Source organism: Dermacentor andersoni, chromosome 10, assembly GCF_023375885.2.
Source record: "Dermacentor andersoni chromosome 10, qqDerAnde1_hic_scaffold, whole genome shotgun sequence".
Lineage (NCBI taxonomy): Eukaryota > Metazoa > Arthropoda > Arachnida > Ixodida > Ixodidae > Dermacentor > Dermacentor andersoni.
Genome location: NC_092823.1, coordinates 83,548,201 through 83,574,565, shown reverse-complemented (window position 1 = coordinate 83,574,565; position 26,365 = coordinate 83,548,201). Strand labels below are relative to the sequence as shown.

At 45.2% G+C, this 26,365-nt stretch overlaps 2 protein-coding genes across 4 annotated transcripts in view; one reads left to right on the top strand and one right to left on the bottom strand.

The window, feature by feature from the left end:
- LOC126544188 (BTB/POZ domain-containing protein 10-like) overlaps positions 1–12,276 on the bottom strand; it is a 189,015-nt gene extending 176,739 nt beyond the window's left edge. Inside the window, exon 1 of one of the 2 annotated variants that reach the window (XM_050191425.3) lies at positions 12,197–12,276. The gene's annotated coding sequence lies outside the window, so the exon portion shown is untranslated. Of the gene's footprint in view, positions 1–10,672; positions 10,974–12,196 lie in introns of those variants that run through there. The other variant, XM_055062480.2, reaches the window with a different exon arrangement.
- Samtor (S-adenosylmethionine sensor upstream of TORC1) overlaps positions 11,855–26,365 on the top strand; it is a 28,653-nt gene continuing 14,142 nt past the window's right edge. The window contains exons 1-3 of one of the 2 annotated variants that reach the window (XM_055062483.2): positions 11,855–12,177; positions 13,101–13,239; positions 14,816–14,914. In XM_055062483.2, the coding sequence (XP_054918458.2) occupies positions 13,172–13,239; positions 14,816–14,914 (167 nt within the window). In that variant the 5' untranslated portion in view covers positions 11,855–12,177; positions 13,101–13,171. Of the gene's footprint in view, positions 12,178–12,516; positions 12,799–13,100; positions 13,240–14,815; positions 14,915–26,365 lie in introns of those variants that run through there. The other variant, XM_050191426.3, reaches the window with a different exon arrangement.

Genomic DNA, 26,365 nt, shown 5'->3' with positions numbered 1-26,365 from the left:
GTTTCAGATAGCGCAGATATATACTGTCCTCAGTAGAAAATTCAACGTCTGAAATACAATTCAATGCACCATAATAAGCTGGATGTTTTCGATACGAAAATTTATAAAATCTCTCGGCGACTCCACAGCAAGTCCTCCGAGATTAGGTGGTGCCCGCAGCATGCTGAAAATCTCAGAGGCCATTGCCTGGAATCTGAACCTCGTTCGCTAGCAACCAGGCATACGTGTTGTCTGCTGATGTGCTGTTTAAATGTTGCTAACAAGGAAAGGAGACAATTATTCGCCCTGCAGCAAGCCAAGATTGCTTCGATACTACATACAGCCAAAGCTCTCTTGTAGCAAAGTTGAATGCAATATAACAGTAACAAGTTATATTCAATAACTATTTATACCTATGTTCGTCAATCATTTACAAACAATTAAGCCACAGTGAAATTTCATTGCAGTCTCATCTCAACTAGAATACCATCACCATTATGATCATCCTAATACCACTGAGGAACAAGCACCTCTCGCAGTGGTATTAAAACTGGAGCCATGGAGCAGTGGTAAGTTGAGCAGAAAACAAAAAAGTATGCTTGTACTCTGCTTCCCCTTCAGCCCGGCTGAATTCTGGAGAAAAAGAACAACCTTGCATCACGTTTCCCATCCTTTCAGACACCAAGTGCCCTCATCTCGACAGATTAATTTCAAGGATGGCACACATTCTGTGTGTGACGTTCGGTCAAGCCATTGACAGCCCATGCACTGTTCCAGTGAGATGTGATCGGCATAATGCAAATGTGCAGACACCACTGAAAGCGATGGACAAAAAACATAGGTCCAAGAAAAGCAGTTTATCAGATAGTAGATTAACAGATAGCAAGATTATCAGACGCACATCAGCAGTAAAGCAGGTAACTGGGCTGGTTGGCACTTGGACCGTGACATAAATCCCGAATTGGAATAGAACTGGGGAAGAGTGAATGAATGAATATTTGATGTTTATTGGCGCAAGGGCCAGGTGTGTCCAAAGAGTGCCATGCTAGTGTTAATGAGTTCGCAATGGACTGATGGGTTCTGTGATCTTAATGTGCCGTGGCTGTAAAGGGTAAGGTTAGCCTAAAAGAGATTATATAAATTCCATAAAACCTATGTGTAATAAAAAACTGGGGAAATGCGCTCACAACGAAGGCTAACTGAATCTTCACTAGACAGACGAAATGTTTAGCAAGCGCTGAAGTCACAAAACACAAGAAAGTACAAATAGCAGAAACACGCAGCAGTGCCCAAGGTTTTGGGTGTTATGTTGGGTGTTACTAAATCAATTTTTTCAAGTGCTAGTGCTCATACCTTCTTGTATATGTGTCTGTCTCTAACACTCATCCATCAGAGAAAATATACAGCAACATTTAGTCCAATCAGCCACATTGCACGATAACAGTCCCGATTTTAGTAAATGTCGCATAAATTGCCACTTTTCCTTGTCCACGTATCTGACAACAAGGAAGGTTCACTTATGTCTGTTTACATATAGAACCTGAGTGAAAGGAAAAAACAGGGGACTGTGACACTTCTAACAAGCTAGAGAGATGCAAACCATGCATGCCTTTGAGACCACCTTAACGCTCATGCAGACAGACGTCCGAGCAAAGCGATCACCAAAGATACGTAGCTTCCTATTACACGAAGCCTACAGGTAATCAAACCACGGATAGACTGAGGTAAAATACACGTCTATTTTTAAAATTCAAATGTATAACCAATAAGAAAAAGGGAATTGAAAACGAACAATATAGATACGCATAGATATGGAGATGGATGCAGAAAGACAACTTGCCACAGCTGGGGCCAAGCCCACTTCCTTTGCAGTACATGTGTAATGCTCTACCAATTGAGATACCACAACAGCCGTCATGATGCCCACGTTCCGCATTGTCTGTGCATGAGTACTAGATCTAGCTCCTGTTATTCTTTTAACTCATACCTCCTCATTGAATTTTTTGTTTCTGCTTCTTTGTAATGCGTTATCACTGACACTTCCTATAAATTGTGTGCTTGTCAAACATTTCAGTCGGCGCATGGTCTGTGTAGTCGCCGAATTCTGATCCAGTTTGTGCATTTTGTCATGAACTCTCTAGCAATTGCCAAAAGCATGTTGCAGAGATGACCTGCCAGCGGGAAAACTGAAATCCATCCACACAAAATGTTCACCACTCCCAAAAAGAAGGAACATCTGTAACTTGCTTCCATTGGCTCGATCATCTAGCAAGAAATACAGCCAGCTAACGGTGAAAATAGTACATTTCGCACATGCAAATGGGTTGCATCACAAATCTACATGCCCGCACAAACAAAACGTCCAAAGGAAACGTTAAAGCAGGAAGAGGGCGATAAAGAAAAGCTTGCAATTCCAAGATGCCCTTTGTTGAACCTGTGCCAATGTTGGCAGAAAGACAAGAAGTGCATTGCCAGGAAAGCAGCAGCAACGTGAAAGGTCAATGACACAATCGTTGCACCCTTCCTCTTCGTACATACAAGCAGACGTCGTAAAACACCCACAGGGCTAGCCAAATGATGCTTCACACTGCCAGCCTAAAAGCTTCGGAGAAAACTAAGTATTGTTAAACATAGCCAAAGCAACTGCTACACCACTGGAACTCGGAGGAGAAGTCCTAAAACAAAACATTCTATTGGTGCATGGTATACAATATTCTTCTAGAACTCTACCTGCATTTCTATTCATGAAACATAAGCTGGTTACTAGAGAGAAAACAAAGGCCGACCTTCCAGTTTCAAGCCATTGTGCTGCTCACACCGATTACGGCACTCGCATCAGTGCGACGTCACAGATCCATTTGGAGCATTTCTATGCAGGAAAGATTCCCAAGTATCCAAGAGTTGCCAAGTTGAGTTTTACTTGTGATGCAACATACCCAAAACACACGTCCATGTATTTTCGCGAAGTGCATCTCCATAGCACGTAAGGCACTGCTAAATTTGACAAAGTATTCACAGGAAGACTGGGCTTGAAGTGATTCACAATGGGCAAATAAAGTTGGGTTTGTTGCCTAAAGCGAATGACTTTTCATGGGCGCTCATTTGCTTCAAGGCTTCAATGCGCAGTTGCCTGACATGGTCGCGTAACGCAATAATGTATCAAGCTCTATGGCATCCATGAAATCCAAGCTGAGGACCACTGCATTTAAGAGCAAATATCCACAAGAAGAAGTTAAAGACCATGAAATGAGCGATTAAGTGATTAATCATAGGCGTAATATTAAGAGAAAGGAAGAAAGTAGCGCGGATTAGATAAGCAAATGGGGGTACGCAATATTCTAGTTGACATTACGAGGTAAAACGAACTTGGACAGGGCAGTGCAGCTTTCATGAAAATAAGAAATGGTTTTTTACTTCTTTAATTCATTAAAAAAGGATTGAAAGATGATCGTATACGACGCCCCATGACAATGGCAGTAATGAAATGCAAGAACTGTGCGTCATCAGATACTGAAAAAGCAAAAGGTAATACTACAGCACTAAACATTGCTTTAAAGGGATGCAAACATGATGAGACTGTCCGTGTAATAAATTGATTTGCCCAAATAAAGAGCACAAATTTGTGGACTGAAGAAAGGCATGCATACTGACCAACTAGAAACTACTGAACAGAACTCCACACGTTTACTCAAGAGCTAGTGCTTCTCCACAACAACCGCAGCTCGGTAGCATTTGGAACAATCTCTGCTGGCATCTGGCTGTAGATTGTTAATCAGTGTTGTTATCCCTTATATTTCAATTGAAACAAATATTCTACAACTTTGCCAAAGTAAATTCTTAAAATGAATACGAACTGAATAGCAAAGACTATTCAACTCGTATTCAAAACTTCAAATACGTATTCGCACATCCCCAGTAGTGATACAACTGCCAAAGGGACACTAATGAGTAAAACTGTGCATCTGTTTAAACTGGACAAGTGCTCTTGCAAAAGTATCCCTTTATGTACTTGGCAGGAAAAGGTACGCTTCTAGAATAAGGATGGAGGCCAAACTTCACACCTTCAAATTCACGGCCTAACCTGTGTGACAGTACATTACCGAGATGTCACAATTTTCAAAGTACATTTCCTCATGATTCAGCCACTTCTACACAGAAAGACTACTCAGAACTGCTGTTGTCGAGCCTTTGGCACCACCAGAATGATATAAAATCCTTATTAGTTAACAATAAAACGGACTCAGGCCGATAGAACATTAAGGCCAACACTACAGCACCTGTCACTTCTGCATACTTTATAGCTTAGCCCTTAGTCACAGTAAGAGTGAACCTTTCAGTATGCAATAAGTTTAACAATGAAGCTTAACACATTCCTTGTTATGTCCCTCTAATGCAGTGTCGGCTAGATTCAAGGGGACACGTTTTCCCATACTCGGTGAGCCAAGGAATGCCTGAAAGTTCAGGCCTACTAGTGAATACAAAGGAGCATCCGCAGCTATTCAAGGGAAAGCAGATAACAGCTGATGATAAAATATGGGTGTAAGAGAGGGCAGTGCCGGATAGCGCATTCACTGCCGTCTCTCAGAGATAAGTGAATAGGGAGTGTGAAAAACAAGAGAGCTACAACTAGCATATGCTATCGCTCCGACACAATTTCACTAATACTCCTCTTCGAACAGCTCAGGCTGCCTATGATTGCCATCTCTAAAACAAGGTTGTGTCTGGTTTGTGGGACTGTTTTTGTATGTTACCCATCATATTTTTTTGATGCCAAGAATCATTCCTCTGCTATAGAACAGTCCATAGTTGTGCTTCATTACATCATTGTTACATCTGCATCTCTATTTACCTCTTCATGTTAAAAAAAAGAAAGCACACATCAAGGATCAGTTTTCCTATCATGTGGAACCAACTGATACGCCAGCTAGTCATGTGACAAAGCAACGTGATCGGCCCTGACCACGAAAACGGAAGGCATGAAATGCTACCACATGCAGTTGACAAGCCCTTGTCAAAGATGCATGCCGAAAAAATTTTCGCGGAGACAGGAGGACAATGCCGAGAAAAGATAGGGATGAGCGCTAACTCGCAACTGAAGTTTATTCCAAACACACACATGAATAAATAGAAAACCGAAACAGAACAAAACAACGATATCATTTTGAACATCACGTGTTACCCTGTGTACCTCATTGAGTTGGCCAAGAACCGAAACTCCCTATCAGAGAAGTGGACGGAAGTCTGACTCACTTATCTCAGCTGATATGCATATGGAGGGCTTCCATAAGCTCTCACGCGAGTTGATCCCCGTGCCTGAATAGAATTGTTTTGTCGAAGAGCGCTTTGCACAACATCTTTTTCTTATCGTTTTTGCCACATGTGCAGCAGTGTTTTGGGAGGTTATCAAGGGAATCTCCCCCAAGTAATCTTCGGTGCTCTCCTAATCCTTCTTTATTGTATCGTCCGGTTTGGCCGATGTACAATGCGCCACAGGATAACTGCACCTGGTAGACAACTCCCCTGGCACAAGGAACGAATGGGGCTGTGTCCTTGACACTGCACACATTTGCTTTCTTTTTTTCTTTCTGCCGTCTTCTTCCGTCTGCCTGTACACCTGCAAACAGATTGCTGACAGCTTCCAAGGGGCGGAAAACACTATGGGAATGTTGTCACGTCCTGCTACATTCTTAAGGCCATGTGCAAATTTGCGCACATACGAGGTCTGTTAGAAAAGAATCCGACCTTTGGCCGAAGAAAAAGAACTGGCATAACTGGAGCGTTGCAAACCTAATCACCTTCAATGTAGTGGGACCCTTGGGACTCCACACGCTTCTCCCAGCGGTGCTGCCATTGTTGGAAGCATTCCGAGAAGGCCACTTTCGGAATGGAGTTTAGCTTAACTGTCGTTGCAGCCATGTCCTCTCTTGACTGAAATCGCGCTCCTTTCAATGGCTGCTTGATTTTGGGAAACAGCCAGAAGTCGCAGAGGGCCACATCAGGAGAGTAAGGAGCCTGTTGAACAACAGGAGTCTGGTTTTTCGCCAAAAAAGTCTGAATCAAGTGCGAGGAATGTGCAGGAGCATTGTCGTGACGGATGCACCAATTTCCCGTTGACCCCAACTCCAGTGTCTTGCGCCACCTAGCATCACGTAGGCGACGGAAGACATCCCTGTAGTACTCTTTGGTGATTGTTTGACCCTGTGGTGCGTACTAGTAGTGTACCACACCACGGGAGTTAAAGAAATCAGTCAGCATCACGTTGACGTTGCTGCGCACTTGGTGGGCCTTCTTTGGTCTCGGTGACGTGGAATGCTTCCACTGTGACGACTGGGATTTGGTTTCCGGGTCATAACCATACACCCAAGGCTCGTCACCAGTGATAATGGTGTTCATGAAGTCGGGGTCACTGTGGAATCCAGCATGTCCTGTGAGACTTCAACACAAAGTTGCTTTTGATCCACCGTGAGCACCTTCGGCATAAATTTCGCCGCAACTTTCTTCGTGGCCAAATCTTCGGTCATAATGGAATGTGCAGAAAAAGTGCTGATGCCCACCTCTTCCACAATTTCTCAGATAGTCACACGACGGTCCCGCATCACCACAGTGTTCACTTCAGCAATGGCCTGGTAATTTGGGCATGTTGAAGGCCGACCGGAGCATGGCTCGCTCTCCACCGATGTGCAGCCGTCTTTAAACCAGTTGTGCCACTCCTTAATCTGTGTGCTGCTCATAGCATCATCAACGAAAGCTGTCTGAATCTTCCAAATGGTTTCCACTTGGCTGTCGCCCAGTTTCTGGCAAAATCTTATGCATTAGTGCCGCTCCAGTCGCTCCGCCATTTTCCTTGCAATAAAAAAAACAACGAGAGCACTGCGCACTACCTCACTCAAACGCTGCATCCCAGCGACTGACGCTATTGGCAGGCGAGAAAAAATTCGCGCATGCACACAAAGGTTCAAGGTCGGCTGATGCAAGCACGCTTGTTTCATATCCATCAGGTGTTCACAAAAATAAATAAGGTCGGATACTTTTCTAACAGACCTCATATGGTATAACAGCAACATTTCGACGGTCTGTTTCCTGGAGTTTGGGCCGCAACCCTGCCTTGATCCACCTTGCCAGTCTCCCACAAGCTTCCACGATTACATGCATAGGGTACCCACCCCCTTTCAGCCTTTCCAACTGGGACGCGACACTTTCATCGATTGCATGTGAGCAACACTTGGGGATGGCTGCTTTAAGACAGGAAGTGACTATCCCGTTCTTAATGATTTTGGAGTGGCCAGATGAGTAATCTAGCAAGGCTTTTTTTGCCCTAGGAAGGTATGCCCAACATACATGTTTGGGGCGAAAATGCAAAGACAGGTCTAGGAACTGGATCTTTCCACCTCCAGGTATTTGTACTGTAAAATTAAGACCAGGGCTGCACTCTTTAAAACGTTTGAGCACGTTGATGACGGTACATTGCTCGTTAGGTTCAGAAGACAACACTAGTCCTCCACATACCTACATACTTATAAAATTAGCCCACCTGATTTCTGTTGTATGGCTCTATCTACCTTAGCCAGAAGAATGTTGCTAAGGACGGGGGCTATGCGTGACCCGATACAAACACCAGTTCGCTGTACCAAACAATTTCCCTGAAAGTTTCTTCTGGAATGGTTTCACCTTGTTAGCGCTAAATGCTATGTTTTGGCAAATGACACGCTGTTCAAATTTCTCAAATATCTTCAAATTCAGTGCAATTTCATTTTGCTCACGCTTCACGCCTTGTACTCAATGCATTGTTCGTCACGTATGTAAACACTCCTACTTAAGGCCTCTAATCAGAGGCTGGCAGTACTCTTGAAATAAATATATAAATTAATTAATACAGCTCAAATTATTTTTCCATTTAGTTTCCCCTTTACGTTCTATACTCCACGCATTGAGCACAGGTTAAGGGTAATCTTCTCTAAACAGACAATTATATTTCCACTACACTCAGAGTCAACCTAAATACCCAACAGTCCCACCCGCAAAACTACACCTCATCTGCCTTCAGTGCCCCTGCTCTGCAAAACATAGTTCCATAATTTACAGCGTACAAAGATGAAAAAGGCAGGAATGACACAAGCAATGTCTTTCAAAACTGAAGGTCTATTGAAAACATGTGCCGATTAAATATACAAGGCAAACTAACAAAAAGATGGGGGGTGAAAAATCGCATCACTCCAGTCGTCCCTACATTTCTCGTTGTTTCGTTGCCTGTGGTACATTTGCTACCATATCTTTAGGTTATCAAGACTGTGGTAGTTTGCCAAATTTGAAGCCACAGTAAAGAACACTATACATATGGTGCACAATAAAGGTCCTTCGTTTATGGGTAAAACTTGAGAATTCTGGATTTCTGCACCCTGGACAAGTTTTACCACAATCAGGTTAAACCCAATTCCTCCCCCAGGTTTGCTCTTTCCCACAGGATAATAATAAACCCAGGTATTAGAAGACCAATGAATGCTGCCCAACTTTCTTGAGTGGTCAAAATATGTCGTATTAATAATATATGAATATGGTACACGCCTCATTTTCGCTTAACACTCGAGCGACAACTCGCCTATATAACATACAATAATAATATATTCAGCACCTCCCAAAGACGAGCGAAAGAGAAAGTCGTGTTGACATGAATACGACAACGGTGCTTTACATTGCATTTCCAACGCGTCGCAGACATGTAAACAGCGGCAATGCACTGGGAAGTGAATTAATTCAGCGTTCATGTTGCTCTGCCTTGCAAATGGCAGCTGCGATGTTCACAGCATGTTTACCCAACTACACTACGTTCAAAGAAGAATGACTGGTTCGTCTATTTGGTATCCCATTAATCCTGTGGCAAGAGAATATACTAGGAACCAGTGAAACAGTACCGCAGACAAGGACGAAAGTCCCAGCAGGTCTAACATAGGCACACAAATGCTCCCAATGCATGTGATATTGTATGTCAACAAGGGCTTGTAAGCGTAAAGAAAAGCATTGCAACCCCTACAAGGCCCGCCCATGTGTACTACTATTAGTACATTTTCCCTTTGTTAAAGAAGCACCAAGACCAAAATAAAGAAGCCATCGCCAAACCCATTTTTATTTGCTGTTCCTTACATGCGGTTTCTTTTATATGTATTAATAATGCCTGGAAATGAGGATTTGTGGAGATGAGTCCATCAGAGATTTGCAAGCAGTTCTCTTTGACATTACATGTTCCAGTAAGTTATCTCACTTTTTTAAATGAAGTGTTTGTGTCCAAAAAGGAGGCCACTGCTCTTGCCTATCGCTTGTGAAAAAGACCGAAACAGTACACAACCTTGGGCTGCCAGGCAACAGAGCCCCCAATTACTTCGCGGTTTTGCTCTCTAAAAACAGCACCTGAATTTACCCCTTGAATTAACAAAATTATATATATAAAGCCCGAAAACAAAGGACTCTATGAATAATACAGTGACTAACATTTCTTTCTAGGAAAACAAAAAAAAATGATTTTGCTACTATACCACTGTTTTTTTTTTTTTTTATTGCTCAAGTTTTGCATAGAGGTCACACTTTACGGCTTGCGTCATTCAATATAACACTTGACGCTGTTACTTGCCTGGTTTGTCAATAAAAAATATTCAATGTTGTTGCCTTTGTCTTGTGAGTTATGTCCAATACATAGTGCTGATGATGCCACCTCGCTAATCCCAGCATATGGAGCATGGCGAAGCATAGCCTCAGAGATTCACTTCCGTTGACATACTTTGAAAGAATCACCGGATGCTTACTCACACTGGCTGACCAATACTTTTACAGGCTATGTAGCCACTCATAATCATGTAACACTTGTAGACGCACACTCGCATTCAGAGTCACTTTCAGTCACACTATCCCATACCCACACACGCTTGTGGTACTCACTCACGTGCACCGACTTTACTCAGTACTTTCATTAATCAGCGCTCACTCCCATTCACACCCAGGTCCACTTACACCTTTAGTCACTCCCCAACGCTCTATACCACACCTGTGAAATGAGTGTGGGGTGAGTGCGAGTGAGCGTACTCACGAACGAGTATGCTGACCTAAGTCACTGCGGGACGCGATGCCAACACCAATACAGGAGCAGATGAAGAATGTTTTTTTTTTTTTTTTCTCGACCAATGTGGCAAGTAAATGTTAAGCATTGTGTCAAACAACCTGAGCCACAAAAACTGATGGCGATACAACAAAGATCTGTCAACTTTTATAATAACGTCAGGAAACCTTTGACAAAACTTCCAACTTCAAACAAAAGGCAATGCTGGCGCAAAATTTCACCGATATCACAGCACGAGTAAGTCCGGGATTTTCTGAAGTCGTTAAGGAATAAACGCAGGTTGTGGTATGAAAAGGAACAGGATGTTTGCATTTGAAGCAAAATATTTTGCTCATTTCTGTGCTGAAGTAAATGAAGTTTCATCAGGGGCATTTTCCAGCACCAAAACAGCAAATCAAAAAGTACCGAGGAAGGTTTGGACTTGCCTGTTCACAGGGATCGCTGTTTGAATGCAGATTAAGCGTTTCCTTTCACACTACAAGCTGTGTAAATCCCAAAGCTGCCACTGCCTCTGGAGAGATCGCACTCTCTTCACCCACACTCGCGGAGGAACTGCCCTGCTAAGATGATCACAACAGAGGTTCTTACACAAGAACTCCCACAACGGCTGCCAGCGCCTTGGTTGTATTGCTGCACCCCAGTGATGCAAATCTGGCACACAATGGTTCACAGTAGATCACTAGCCAGGCCTTGGTTGAAAACAATGCAAGAGCAGCTGGAGATAGCCAAGGTTAATTCATGCTCGTGGTGTGCCGTCTCTTTTTTTGCCAGTGTTGACTTCAGCAATAGCGCGATGCACTCCTTTCCTGCTTAGAGAATACTACTTCCCACGTGTTCTCACTTGACCGCAAGGATCCTAGACTCCCCCCCAAGCAACGCGACCGCCAAACTCGAAGCACCGGGGGCCATCCAATGCGGGCCCCCTTCGGCGGGCCGCTTCCGTCGCAAATTCTGACGCGTCCTGTCGACGCCAGCCAAACACCGTGGGCGTAAACAACACCGACCAGCTGACGCGACGGCGGAGTGGGAGGGGGTCCCACAGAAGGCGGGTGCAAGGAACGTGCATGCCCTCACGGTCGCCCTGCCACCGACTCGAGCATTTTTTTTGTTTGTTTTTCTTTAGCCGTCACTTCCCGACGACGAGACACGTGAAAGCGCGCGTGCGTCCAGCAGGCGTCGAGTCAAAAACAACAAGACGACACAAGCGTAGACGACAGAGAATGCAGGGGCGCGCCGTCGTCTAACCCACATACTTTTGAGTTCTCTTTCTCCGCCGTCAAGCAGACCACGATTAGGCGAGGGGGCGGACGGGAGGCCACCGCGCTTCTTTACGTAACCCCCCCCCCCCCCCTTCGCGCGCGCCGACCTCCGAATCGCACGAACATACCCTCCCCCCCCCCCACCTTTTTTTTTTCACAAAAGATGTAATTAGGTCCCCACCAACTACACAGCCAGCGGAAAGACTGCGAAGTCCCAAGCAAGACCGCGGCGCAAAAATGGAATGGTTTCTCTCTATTGCTGTCTGCCAAGGAGAGACCAGGATGAGATGGTATGCGTGTGCGCACAGAGGTTCAATCGCGGTTGCCACACGACCACCAGTCATGAATCACACTTGCGGCGTTTCCTGGGTCCTTTTGTTTTCTTTCTTTCGGCAGGAACCTCGCTCACATAACGCGGGGGTGCCGTGCAGAGTCGTCACGTGTCCACCTTTCTAAAGAATCGGGGAACACTGGCGCGCGACCACTCGAAGAGCCGACCGTTCGGGTGGCCCGAAACCCGCTACAACTGCCTACTATTTAAATGCCCGGAACACGAACGTTACAGGACGTAAACGGCGTCACCTACCACGACGTTATTTGAGCCCTGATCGTGAGAAAGGAGCAGTGGCAAATTACTTTCGGATAGGGTCTACGATACAGTCCACCGCGGCTCGGGAAGGTTTTCAAAACTTTCGTGAAGGAACGGTGGTGAGCTTCCACGACACGGCGGCGCTTGGTCAGCCGGGCGTCGGACGATGAACCAGTTACTAGCAAGTTCGCGAATGGAGTATCGCGCGCGCCCAGCGGGGGACGAAGTACTTTCTACTAATTGAGGTAAGGAATATTAACTTACCATACCACTCGTAAATGCCAGCCTCCGCCGTTCTGCACCGATCCGTGCTCCAACGGCGACGGCAGGAAACTGTTGCTTGAACACCGACAGTTTCGCATGATCGTAAACAAGACAAAAATCAATACGCAGTGTCGGAAGTGTCTCGCATATAAGATTATATCACTCAATTTATTTATTCATTAAATTGAGTCGATAGCTTTGGCTGCGCTTTTTTATGGTAAACATGCGTATACGAAATTGCGAGTTGAAGCACTCGGGCCGGCCGATTCAGCTGTAGTAACCATAGTAACAGCATCAACGTTGCACGATTGCACGTATGCTGTCTCCATAGGGCTGTCTCTTTGCATCCGTGGCTGGTGGTATTGTGCGATTTGAGGCAGTTTTATTGTTAATCTTACGCATCATCCAGTTCTGTTGTTTCCTGTGTTAGATGTTGCTTGCGAACTTCGCCAGATCATTCGCCAGCAGTCTTCATATGACGTAATTATAACGGTTATCGGAGATCACGCCTGAAGACTGCGCTATGACTCGTGAGGAGCATCAAGAACTCGTCGCCGTGATCAGAAGCGTTCACGAAAAACTAAGGCTCGATTACCAGACAAGTGAGCGTTTCTACAGTTTCAGACATCGCTCTGAGCAAAACCACGATTGCTGTCTTATATTTACACGGCGAAGCCGCACAACAGACCTTGTTCTATTCTGAAGTCCAATGACAGTCAAAGTTCGTACTATGGCTTCACGACACGATGTCACACCTGTAACTTTTTCTTTAACACTTTATGGATAAGACCTGCCGCTGTAGAGTATGAACTTTGGCTACAACTGGAATTGTTGCTTCAACGAGCAGAACCGTTTAGGCAAGACGTGTACACACTCCAACCCAATATATGTGATTTTATTTCAGACGGAGATGGGGACCAGGTTTGGAGGGACCACTGTGAAGACATAGAGACGAGGAGCAAATATGCTGAGAGCATGCTTCAGCTGGCCACAACCATTTGGCCTTACAGGGACCGCATCGAGTGGTGCTACGACACGATGAGGCAAGCACACGTGCACCCTTTAATGGTGATAGCAAATGAGATAATACAGATAACAAACAGACCTTTTGGGTGATGCCTTCCTTAGGGGGTCTGTTATCGCAAAGTGCATTCTGAACAGAAGAAGATTCTTGACTCTAGTTGGGGTGAAAACTCGTACTTTTCTTCGTTTGTGAGCCAAGTTAGCTAACCATGGCTGGTTCTTTGATGTGAAAGAATAGAAGGAGTGTGTTATGCACATTGACACAGGCACAACAAAGTAGTTACACGTTCTAGATTGTGCATGCTTTATGTCTTCCGTTTATGGGCTAATAAACAGTCTAGGGAGTGTTTAAAGTGGCCTTTTTTGGCTTTGCAAAGGCACTTATAAAGACTCCTCTTATTTAAAATTCCTGCTCAATTCCGGTTTGCCTGGTCCTGACCAGCAGTGTTCCACATTATTTTGCTGCCCCAGGAAAAGTCGAGTTATTGCGCACCTGTGTACGCTCGAGTGCCAAATTTATGTGTATTATATTGAAACATTTCGACGTCACTTTGTAACGCTTTAGTAATCGCAATGATAAAGGTTGGAGTATAGGCTTCCATATATCGGTACATTGTTCCATACCAGAGAGCCCACTGTTGTCAATGGCTTGCTGCTGGAATGACACGAGGGGTGACAATGAAGTACCACCCTAGGTGCCCACCTGCTTTTCCTGCAGCATGAAATGGCCGTGGTCCTCAATACATCGATGTAACGGGGTTCTACTGTATTGTATTGCATGTACAGTTTTTCTTCGACATTGTTTCCAGATATTTTTTAATATCCTTTATTCTAAAAGGGTGCTTTGTTCCCAGTGCACACTACAGGTGCCAATTGTTATTGCTTGAACAGAGCATATCGAAATCAATGCAAATCATCAAAGAAAATGTGTGAATGTTCAAATTCAGCTGCGCGACATGATGCGAGTTGATGAGCATGTCTTGTCTACGGCAAGCAATGACAAAATGAAAAGAAATTTTATTTGGTACAGTTGGCATCAAACATTTATGGAATGCGTTATGACAAAATGTTCAATATCCTAGGAGTTTGCACCCTTAGCTCGTAAAAATGGCTAGTTGAACAAGCTTGCACCCAGAGGCAAGATAAATGTGTAGTTGAAAAAGCAGACAAATTTTGCAACTGTAAAACAAGATATTCATTCGAGAAAATGCAATGCATTAGTTTGTAAGTATGATGCACAAAAATGTAACAAAAAAGAATTTTACCAGAGAAAAATATTATGATTAGAACCATTGAAGAACAGCAGCGACGTGTTACACAATAACAAACTGGCTACCCACACTACAACACAGTGAGACTTTCTCATGAAAAAAATGCGTAAGTGCCAAAGAAAATCTGCTGTGAGTAGGATGAAAGATGGCCTAAATGATGGCTCTACCACTCATCACGATTGCATAAGAAAATTGTGAAAGATGTGTGCATTGACACAGTCTCAGCATTTAAGCCAAGTCCAGCATAAGAATTAAGAGTGTTGCTATCTAGAATGATAACAACTTATCGCCCAAATTCAATTATAATTGTGTCTGTTCTTGCCAGGGAGTACTTCTTTGGTGGCGGCCTCGAGCGCAGCCTGCGAAGGCACTACAGGAAAATGGGTCTGCCATGTTCCGAGTCCATTCTCGAGCAAGCCAAAGAGTAAGTACGGTCGATTCTAGCATTAGTGAATGCACAAGGTTAATTGACAAGGCACCAAATTCATTGCACAAGGAATTCCGTCCTCTAAAAAACACAAGCTGTTTGATGTGTTTCTGCGCCAGCGCTGCATTTCTGAGCTGTATGCATCATTTTCCTTCCATTCCGGCAGCACATTTACCAATATTGTGCCAATATAACTTGGGCTTTTATCGTGCCCACTTTTTTTTGTGTGTGTGTGGAGTGGGACAAGTCTTGGCGCAATACTTGTGATCTGAAGAGGATGGGGGAATGTGGAGAGGAGGCTGTAAGATTGGGTCAGGCAGAGAAGAGGATGGTATGTGTATAGCACAGCACCCATTGATTAGTTGCATCAGTGATGCCATCATCCCCGCTGTGACAGATGCACACCTGCAGTCGGGCGTGGCAGAAGGGGCGCGTCTCATTGGCATTGCATCGGCGCTGTGGTCAGGCGCAATGTGTTACACTGCCGAAATTGCCCTGAATGGAACAGCCTTTCGACTAGCGACACAGCACTTTCCGTGGGGTTTATACAAGGTGTAGTGATTAGCACATGACATTGAACACAATGGGTTTGCCCATTGAATTATATTGGAGAGAAGAGAAAAGTTTTTTTATCAATAATCGTAGTCTGGGTAGTTCATTGCGTAGGAGGCTACAAAGTCCTCCTGTTGTGGAAGGGTCAAGTGATGGACCTCGAACTAATTGCGCTATGTGCACTATGCAGCCGCTTTAACCAGCAGACGATAAAGCTCAGTGGCAACGAGAAGTAGCTAAGGCAGCCCCACAACGTGAAGTTTCACTTACTTCGACAATTGTATGTGATAGTGTCTGCATGACTTCTCACTCTTTATTAGCAGCAGAAAAAATTGTGTCACATTATATGGGGAGCCATGGCACCGTGCTCCTAATATAATGACATAGTTCCTTTTATTTTTTTCATATTTTTAGTTTCTTCCAGTTTTGGGTTTTAGAGTTTGGCAAGCTCAACCACCAGGCAGATGAGCGTTGCAGGAAAGCCAGCCTCTGCATTCCCTTGAAAGCGTACAGATGTCCATGCACACGAGGCTGTCTTGGTTTATGAGGAAGAGAGAGCTGGGGAGCAGGAAAGGGGAGGGTTTTTTTTTTAGGTGATTTTACGGTGGCTTTGTGGTATTGAAATTATACACGTAGTGCACCACATATAAGAGGGCCTCTGGTGGCCACCTAACGGGTGGTTTCGAAAGTAATCTTGGGATGCAGAATCAGGCGGCAACTTCTTGCAGCCAGAATGGCTGACATTCACGGCTGTGATTTCTTCTTCGTTCGGGTGCCAGACCGCTACTTCTTCAGTGGCAGCTGCAGGAAAGCTGCAGGTCTCAATGAGAACAGACACGTATGCAATGTTACCGGAGTTTCGGGCAACCCAGTCCGCATATGTGCCAGTGCGTCCCGCAGACAAGCACAACAAGGCCCAGTTAAACGAAGCGGAGCTTATGCTAAGTAGCCACCTCATTTAGTTCACTAATGCGATGTCCCTATAGCTTCTTGTTAATTCAACTCGTGCCGTAATACTGTTTCTGTACCTGAATAATAGGCGCACTTCGTTTGGTGCACACTTACACATGAAATGACTCCGCACGGCGCGATGCCTGCACACATTGTAGTGATTCTGCTCCCAGTGAATACACGTCACATCGCTGAATAAGTACCCTCGAAGTCGCCTCAAGAAGAATAATTGTGGATTCGTTAAGGCAAGGTACACTAGTCAACAAGGTCACCAAACACACGAGTGAATAAAAGCACGAGTTGGTGCGGCACTGCCGATGCACTTCCGCTGCGTACATTGACAAACCACCCTTCCCGCTGAAGTTTTCACAGTTTAATTTTCCCTGAGTGACTTGCTTGGAAATCTACAAAGCTAAACTCTTAACATCTTCTCAGTATTTTTTTTTTCTTTAGAATGTTATGGAATTCAGAAGCCACACGATATACCTAAACGCGAATCAGCATCGGACAAAGTAGATGGGGATTGGCGGCAAGGCCGGGCTTTGTCCTTTGCATCATAGGCATTGCTACTCCTACGCTGCAAAAGATAAAGAGAAAGACTTAAGTTGCCTACAAAATGCACATGCAAGAGAGGCACTCAGCTGTCAAACAAACAAAACACCCTGCCTGGTAAGTATGTTCAGACAGCATCCAGGTGTAAAGACTTCACAAGCATGATGCAAATTTTTCTTAGTAAACCGAACAGCAATGCCACATGTGGCGGCTAAGAACAATCCTTGCCCTGAGCTACCTCTTTTCTAACATATTTCCCAAGCAACCACAATATTGAAGAGGTCCTCGAGCAAAAGGAATAAAGCTGTTAAACAAGCCCTAGAGTGTTATCATTCTGATAAAACACAGCATGGTTTAAGCCCCCTCACAGAGGAGGCGAGATAAAAGCCTCGCACTTAAAGAAACTCAGCTGTTCTGCATCAAACTACTAGCAACAGTTCAGCATGCTTGAAGCAATGCATAAAATAGATCCAAAACATGAAATGCATGACAGCTGGCGCGACAATCTAATGGCCCGTATAAAACCAACAAGATCAGTCCTTAGAAGCCTCGGCAGCTTTAACACATAACATGATGCACTTGTAAGTCGTGTGCCTGGCTAGAGCAACACCGTAAAGGAGCGGCAAGTGGTGGAAGCTGCACTGAAAGTGCCATTGCAAAATGCCTTCAACCTGCATGGTGCACTGCAGACAAAAACAAGCCAAAACATGGGTAGGTCACGATCAACTTCGTCGCTTAGCTGTGTAAGCGTGATCGAGTGCAACAAACACTCATATGACGAAAAAAAAAAACATGCGCGAGAACAAGAAATTGCCTGTCGAATGGCAGCGGTTCGTTGCTGCCGTTGCTCCAGCTCATGAGGCCTCACCGGGAATGATCAGAACCGTGTCGCCGACAGTTATTTTCAGGTATTTGAACATCCCACCACACAACCATGGTTCTTCGACATGCCTTAAAGCTTTGGCATCCACACACATGCAACGGGCATCGCTTATTTTTCATTGAAGACGTGAAGTGAAACAGAGAAGCACAGGTAAGGGCACAGAAAGCTTGAGCTAACGACTGCCTCCTATCCCGAGTGCACTCAGCAAAGCTGTCCATCAGCACACACGATGCATATATCTGGCAAAAACTGTTCTAGTCATGAGTTTCACATCACAGAAACTGTCACAGCATGATGACTGGGCAAGGGTGCCGGGCTGATGGCATGGAACAGGGCAGCTTCAGTGGTGTTTTCACCATGCATGGATTTCGGGCCTAGCAGCTGTTATCTGTGTCTGCACAATCTTATCTGCATAAACAGAGCTATCCTGCTGCGTACCTCTGGTTCCTTGAAGCACTGCATCGCTCTCCGACCAGTACTCTTGGAGTAGCATGGTCGGCACTCTGTTGCCAACATTAGTGCACAGTGCATTCATTTATTACAGAGTACCTCGCAGAATCCACGCCTGTGGCACCCTGAAAGAAAAAAAGAGGGGGGGGGGGGAGATACAGGAAAAGTATGCATAAAAACCATGCACTATAAGCATGTAAAATATATAAAATGCAATAAAAGCACAGTGTTACCTTACAAACTAGAATAACATAAGAGCATCTAAATAAAATGTAATACTAAAAATACAGTCAGCAGTACTACTACAGAGAAGGGTAACATTTGAACAATTCGAACTCACAGAAAAATATATATATCAATAAACACCAGCAGACAAAAACTATGCAGCATGTCTGATCAAGGAATAAAACATCCTTTTTAAGAATATACAAAAATGTAGGAAAAACAGCTTCCAAGGATACCAGGTTTAATAAGAATGCACAAATCAGCAAGGATGGTGTTCGAAAGGAACATTCTAGATGCGTGACATGAAAGTTAGGCCCCTGTCACTGTGACGCTGTACAGCACTTAAGGATTGCCACATCTCCGCCCATGTCAACGTCGAAGAAGTTGGTCGGGCACTGATACATCAGGTTTTTAAATAAACTTTGCTTGGAGTTTTCCTACTTTTCAATTCGGCTATTGTTCCCAACCAGGCACATATATGCCAAATGTTTACCTTTAATTTGACACATCATTGCGTTGTATCGCACATTGAGCTACATTAGTGTACCGTAGTTCTAACCCTTGGGCTACAATGTCATTAAGCTTTGCAAGTTTTCAATGTAACTGTAACATTAGCCCAATTCAACACTGCAGCATCTGAACAAGCGTTGCTATGTGATACTTCATCGTGGTTGCTAAAGTTGTCAGGGGCACCTTTTACTATGCCCCATGCAAGATACAGGCTATCTGAGGTTTTTCTTTTTCCTTTTTTTTCTCCCGAGCTACTTCGTGGGCATGTGATCATATGGTGCGCAGCCACAGCTTTTGCCTTTAAAGTGGTGCAAACAAAAGATGATTAAAAAGCTACCTTTGTTCACTATACTTCTATGTAATAAAGACTAACCAACTACTTCTTCTTAGTCATTGTTAGTCATAAATAACGGGTGCTTTCCACTGCACATGGTGCACCTGTAATGATGATGGAGAAAAAATGCCTTGTACATTCCATCACTGCAATGCCTTGCAAACAAAACCACTTTTCAGTTGATCGAATCTGTAGTAATTCCAAATGCACTTCATTAACACAAGACCCCAGGAGTCCGCTCGGAGTTGTGTCACGGGTCTGCAAGTTTGCGAGAATTGGATATTCTGTGAGTTAATCACTCATGTGAGTAATTACAAACAAAAGAAATCATGGCAAACAGAGAAAACAAAATAATCGTGATGATGATGCGTGGATTTTATTGACGCAAGGACCAGATATGGCCAAATAGTGCCAAGTAATAGATAGTAAATGAAGTGCCAATGGTAGAACATGACAAATGTCACGCTTGCGAATCAGGATGTGAATAGTACGTGTAACTTGGCTGTAGAGAGGCCTAAAATTAGTAGCTGTAAAGTGCGTAATACGTACAGGTACTAAAATAATGACAATGATTAGTGGTGTATGCTACGAACATGAAGATTCTTTTACCAAGGGATTATGTATGTACTGAAAGAGTGAGTAACAGTAGCACTAGTACCTCACTGTGAGCCCTTGAATGCAAGGGCGGGGAGGCGTGTGCTTTACAACATGGTATCGCAGCAGCAGCCTCTAGTGTGAGCATGTGCTACGTCGACCTTGGGCTGATAACATGCAATGTGCCAACATCTAGTAAAAATGTTAAGAGGAAGCTTTAGCTTGGGCCCAACTCTGATGCGGCCTATTCAAATACATGTAAAATGCGAAAACTTTTTTCTGAGATAACCCCTGGGCCAGAGAGAGAGTAAAACTTTATTCAATGTAAATAAAATGAGGCACGATGGTTGGAGCCCCTATTCCAGGGCCCCACTGGCACGAGCGGCTCGCTGGGCTTGGTCCAGAAGAGCCAACTGGCTCTCCCGACCCTCGTCCGCAAGCCATGCCTCCCACTGCCTATTCCTCATTAGTGGATGTTGGTGTAATATAGGACTGTCTATGTGCGGAGGCCTCCTGGGGCACTCCCATGTGATGTGTTTTAGTGTGGGTGTGTCTGTGCACCACGGGCACTCGTCAGTGAACCTCGTGGGGTGTATTCTGTGTAGGTGGTGCAGGTTGGGGTATGTATTGGTCTGAATACGACGCCAGTCCCTCTCCTGTTCGCTGTTTAAATCGGAGTGAGGATGTCCAAAACGTCTCCGCTCCTGCCTTTGCTGTAGGAGGATGTCACGAGAATTCGGTGGAAGGACGTCGCTAGGCCATGCCGTTGCTCGGACGTTCAAACCTCGAGCAATACGGTCTGCCCTAGCGTTTCCTGCCAGTCGCTCGTGTGCCGGACACCAGACGATAGTGTGGTGCCCCTCTAGTATAGTGCCTAAAATTTTGATTATTGATTTGGGTGCCGTTCCTTGTAAAAACAGGCGGCAAGCCGCTTGTGAGTCGGATAATATGGCAGCCGAATTGGTTTGGCGCTCGGCGTCCTGAATGGCCAAGGCGATGGCTGCAGCCTCTGCCACGCATGCCGAGGAGGTTTTGAAGGATGCCGTTGTTATGTTGTTGTTGCATGTAGAGACTATGCTGAAAGTGTCTGAGCTGGCTCGACTGGCATCCGTATAATACACCCCCGGTCCCATGCCGAAACGTTTGTGAAGGGTCTTTGCCCTTGCTCTGCGTCGTCCGGGATGCTACTTGGGGTGCATGTTTTTGGGAATTGGGGCCACCGCGATGTGCGATCGAACATTGCGGTCTATCTGTGCCGTTTCCTCTCCGCAATACTGGGGTCTCAGGGGAAAGCCTAACCTCACCAATACTTCCCTGCCCTGAGTTGAAGAACAGAGTCTTTCTTTCTGGGCATATGACGTCGCGACTGCGTACTCGTCAAAAGTATTGTGCAGGCCCAGTCCCTCGAATCTCTCTGTGCTAGTGCATTCGGGAAGACCAAGGGCGGCTTTGAAGGCTTTTCTTATTATTGCGTTTGCCTGTTTAATCTCTTGGTTTGTCAAGGCCTGATACGGAAGGGCATGTGTGAGTCGGCTAATTACGAATGCGTGAACCAGGCTGATGGTCTCTCCCTCAGTTAGGCCGTCTCTGCTTCTTGCCACTCTCCTTATCATTCTGGCCACGTTTCCTGTGACCGCCTTTAGTTTTTGTAGGGTGTGAGATGTTCCAGCATTCTGCTGTATCCACATCCCCAATATTCTGAGTGTCTCCACTTCACGAATTGGCACCCCGTCGAGAGTCAGAGTGAGCGGCACCCAGTCCTTCTTTCTTGCGTACTTCGCACGCACTCGAATGAATTCCGATTTTTCGGGTGCGCATGCCATGTCCGCCGCCCTCGCGTATTCCACGACTGCGTCTATGGCCTTTTGAAGGGTTTCTTGCTTGTCCCCGTAGGACCCCTGGTGAGCCCAGAACGTGATATCATCGGCATATATCGCACAACCGAGATTCGGGTGTTTATCTAGCTCCAGGGCTAGCTTTCTCATCCCTACATTGAATAGCAGTGGAGAGAGTATAGCTCCCTGAGGGGTACCTCTGTCTGGACAGTTGAAGGTGTCGGACCTCATGGAGCCTAATCCAATTGTGGCCGTGCGGTGGCTGAGGAACGAGCGCACGTAGTTATAAATTTGCGATCCGCAGTTCACCGCTTCCAGTCCCTCCAGAATAGCGTGGTGGGAGATGCTGTCGAAGGCCTTTTTGATGTCCAATGCCAGTACAAATTTATCTTCCGACCCTCTGTTGGGGTGCAGGACCTCGTGCTTTAGTAGTAGAAAAATGTCCTGCGCTGACACGTGGGGTCGGAAACCAAACATGTTGGAGGGGAACATGTTGTTCAGCTCTATGTGGTTCGAGAGCCGGACCTGCACAACCTTTTCAAAGAGTTTCCCCGCGCACGACGTTAGGGAGAAGGGCCGAAGGTTGTTGATGTTACGACGCTTACCTGGTTTTGGAATAAGAATTATTTTTGCTTCCTTCCATTCTTTTGGAAGGACGCCGTCCTCTGTCCAGACCGTGTCGTTAAAGAATTTGGTCAAGCTCTTTAGCGTGTCGTCACTTAGATTGCGAATCATTGCGTTTGTGACCTGATCTACCCCTGGGGTCGTGTTTTTCTTGAAGGAGTGTGCCGCTGCGTAAACCTCTTCAAAGGTTATGGGGGCGTCCAGTTCCGGTTGGTCCTGACCTTCGTAAACGGGTTTGGTGGATTGCCCGGTCGGTACAGTTCCTACGTATATCTCTTTAATTTTGTCAATCATGTCAGCTTCCCGACCTTCAAACTCGTTTTCAAGCAGCTTAAGTGTGCGATTCGCGACTGTTTTTGTTCCTCCCGGGTCAATCATACTTCGAAGAATGCGCCACGTTTTCTCTGTAGTCAACGTGCCCCGAAGCGAGTCGCTGAACTGATGCCAATTGCTGTCGCTTAACTTTTGTGCGTATTCGTTAGCTTCCTGCGCTAGCTGAGCTATCCGTATCCTGAGTTTACGATTAAGCTTCTGCCTTTTCCACCTTTTTGTGAGGCCTCTCCGGGCTTCCCAGAGATGCAACAGGTGACGATCCACGGCTGGAGCCTCCGTTGTCGTTTCAATTGTTTTGGTGACCCTAGAGTGAATAACTCGGATCTGCTCGGCCCATTCTCCTACGTCTGTTATGCTGCCGATTGTTTTCTGTTTTTCACGAAATTTGGTCCAGTCGGATAGCTTTGCCTTGCCAATAGCTCTTCGAATCCTGGCTGCATTAACCGATATGCTTAAGATATAGTGATCACTTCCTAGGTTTTCACCTAGGTTCGTCCATCGCGTCTCACTTTCGTTGTTGGTGAACGTGAGGTCAGGGGAAGTGTCCTGGGACACGCTGTTTCCGATTCGCGTTGGGAGATCCGGTTGAGTTAGCTGGAAAAGTCCGTAGCGCTCTACAACGTCTGCTAACAATATGCCCTTGGGATTGACTCTACTGTAGCCCCAGTTTGAGTGTTGAGCGTTAAAGTCGCCTAACAATATTAATTTGTCCCTACCTTGAGCGAGTCGCACCGCGGTGGCCACCACGTTTTCAAAATCCGCCTGTTTTTCTCTGGGAGAACTATAAACGTTCACAATAATTGTTTTAGGTTTGCCCCTTTTCTGCGGCCAAATCGTGATTATCTGGTGCTGAATAGGTTCCCGGAAAAAATAATTTACGCTAATCGCGACATCCTTCTTGGCAAAGGTGGCTACTTGAGGGTAGTCAGGGTGAGCATAAAGCTCGTAGCCTTTGAGTTTTTGATTTTGTTTCCCTATTTCCTGAATACAGATAACGTCGGGAGGGATTGGCGCCGATTCTATGTAGTGCGTGAAATTAGCCAATTTAGTGCGTAGCGTGCAGCAATTCCATTGCCAGATTTCAATGTGTCCGGTCTTTGTGTTGTTTGCCATATTATCCATGGATATTACTGTCGCTATCAGTGTGCTCTATAGCTTTCGGTGTCCTGGTAGGAGCTCCCGGACTTTGACTGACCCTCTTTCGGGGGACGGCTGTGGCTTTTGTTTGCACATCCTCTACCATTCGTTTGAGTTTGTGTAGCTCTGCGAACATTAGTTGCATGTTTTGTGCTAACTGTTGCAGCGTTAACGAATGAGTGCTGGAGGCGGTCCTTTGTTGCAGTGATGTTTGTGGTGGTGATTTGGAAGTGTGGTCCGCAATTTGTATGGGTTGCTGTGATGTGCTGTTGTTTGCCGTGCGCTTAAAAGCTTCAAGCTCGGCTCGTAGCTCGGCTAAACTGTTTCGAAGTATTTTGTTTTCTTCTACTATTTTCTTGTACTCTGGGTTTTGTGTGATTGGTGTAGGTGTATTCTTAGCATTGGCAGTGGGAGATGCGACTTGCGCCCAGCTCACCTGATTATTTTGTGGGGTGCTGCATGCCAGTAGGATCCCTGGTGACTTGCTTCTTGGGGCCTCCTTCTTTTTTGTCTGATCTTGCTGCTGAGGCACCTTGGGTCGGGATGCCGACCGTCTCCTCTGGCCCGGCTGCCCGGAACAAGATCGGCTCCGCGACGGCGAGCGGGTTCTGGAGCGGCTGCGACGATCCATGGCCGGAGGGAACTCCAGCTCGGAGTCCTCGTCTTCAGTGGCGAACCACCGTAGCTGGGTCTTCGTTGGTTTCTTTGGCCGAGGTCTTGATACCTGCCTGACTGGCTTTAGTCTTTTGGGACATTTTAGCCAATTTTAGCAAAATTTATTGCATTTGAGAGAGAAAGCTAAATTCTAGTGACTGTTGGAAGCGGAATTTCGATTTAGGGCTTGAATTTTCTTAAAACGATCTTAAAATATGTGACCGTATGAAAAAAATAGAAGCACGAAGTTTACAAATTCATAGCTCTGCATCAAGAACTGATATCGCGGTTCTGTAAACGGCATTCATTAGACTATTCAAAGCGGACAAATTCAATATGGCATTTTAAATCTTGTATTTCCCTATGATTAAATTTTTTTATATTCATGTGTAGCAAGCCAATTTTGTCCGCTTTAGATGTACTATTAGACGCAATTCACAGAATTGTATTATCATTTTTAGTTGTTGAGTTGCAGAGTTGTAAACTTGATAGTTTCATTTTTTGAAAATTTTGAATTTTTGCCAATTTTTAATAAAGAATTGACAACCTAACACAAAATTTCGAAACCAACAGTCACTAGATTTTAAGTTTTTCTTTTAAATACAACAAACCTCGTCAAATTTGGTGCAGTGGTTGCCGAGAAAAACGAATTCTCCTTTTACATGTATTTAGATAGGAGCACTCGAGCTAAAGCTTTCTCTTAAGGTTGAATAGGGGTTCAATGCCCAGAAACATTGCGGGGTGGAGGGGAATGTATTGTCTGTAGGCCCAGGAAAACTACTTTTTTCATTGAGTTTATATTTCTAAGCACTCTAAGAAGACATGAAGGGCCGTACGTAAGCATCTCGTCACATTTATCGCAGGCAGGAGGATCATCACTAGTTAATAGGTAGGAGTGAGTGCCATAAGTATGCCCTATTCTAAGGTGGCAGAAAATAACCTCAGTCTGTCGTATCTTTGTTATTGGTGGCCAGTTCCCTAGGTTTGCCTTAATATTGTGAAGTTTTGAATTGTGTGAGGCGTAAAAACCAGCAGCAAGAAATTGATAAAAAAATTGAGCAACTTGTTGTGGTTGCTCTGTGGCTTTGGTGTTGCCTTGCTAAGCACAAGTTCGCGGGATGAAAGCTCGGCCACGGCACCCGCATTTCACTGGGGGTGAAGTGCAAGAACACCCATGTACTTAGGTTTAGGTGCACATTAAGGAACCTCAGGTGGTTAAAAAACCACCACCCAAGCACTCCGTACAGATGGTTAACCAACGAAGCTGAAACGTGTGGCCTCGGTGTTTATCACAGGGCTAACCCAATGATTCACTAAATGATAACTTGGTAGGCTGCTGCATCTTCGGTACACAGTTGCTGCATACGCTCGGCTGCATGAGCCTGCTCTTGTGCCCGGGCTGCAGCATCGGCACGGCGTAGGCTAGCTTGTTCCCTGTTCTGCTCATGGCATTGCTGATCGAAAGCTGCCTTCTCCTCAGGAGTACGTATGACGCGTGGCCTACCTATTTCGGAGCCCGAGAGAAAGTGCTGCGCATGCTTTCAGCTGCGATGGAGAGCAACAACGTCACTACTGGCGCAGCTAATTCAACCCTACCTAGATAGCACAAGGCCTTTTCACACCGATCCATTACGTTATGTTACCTGGCCCAACTGCCATAAAATCTCCAGAGTAGGCCACAGTTATTCTGACATCACCGGTTTCATCACGCCAGCCTTGTCAGTGAAAATTTCGGGCCACATAGCCTGACGTCATGGATCAGAGCAAACATGCCTTGTGCTATATAGGTAGTATAGGCTAATTACACGCCTCTC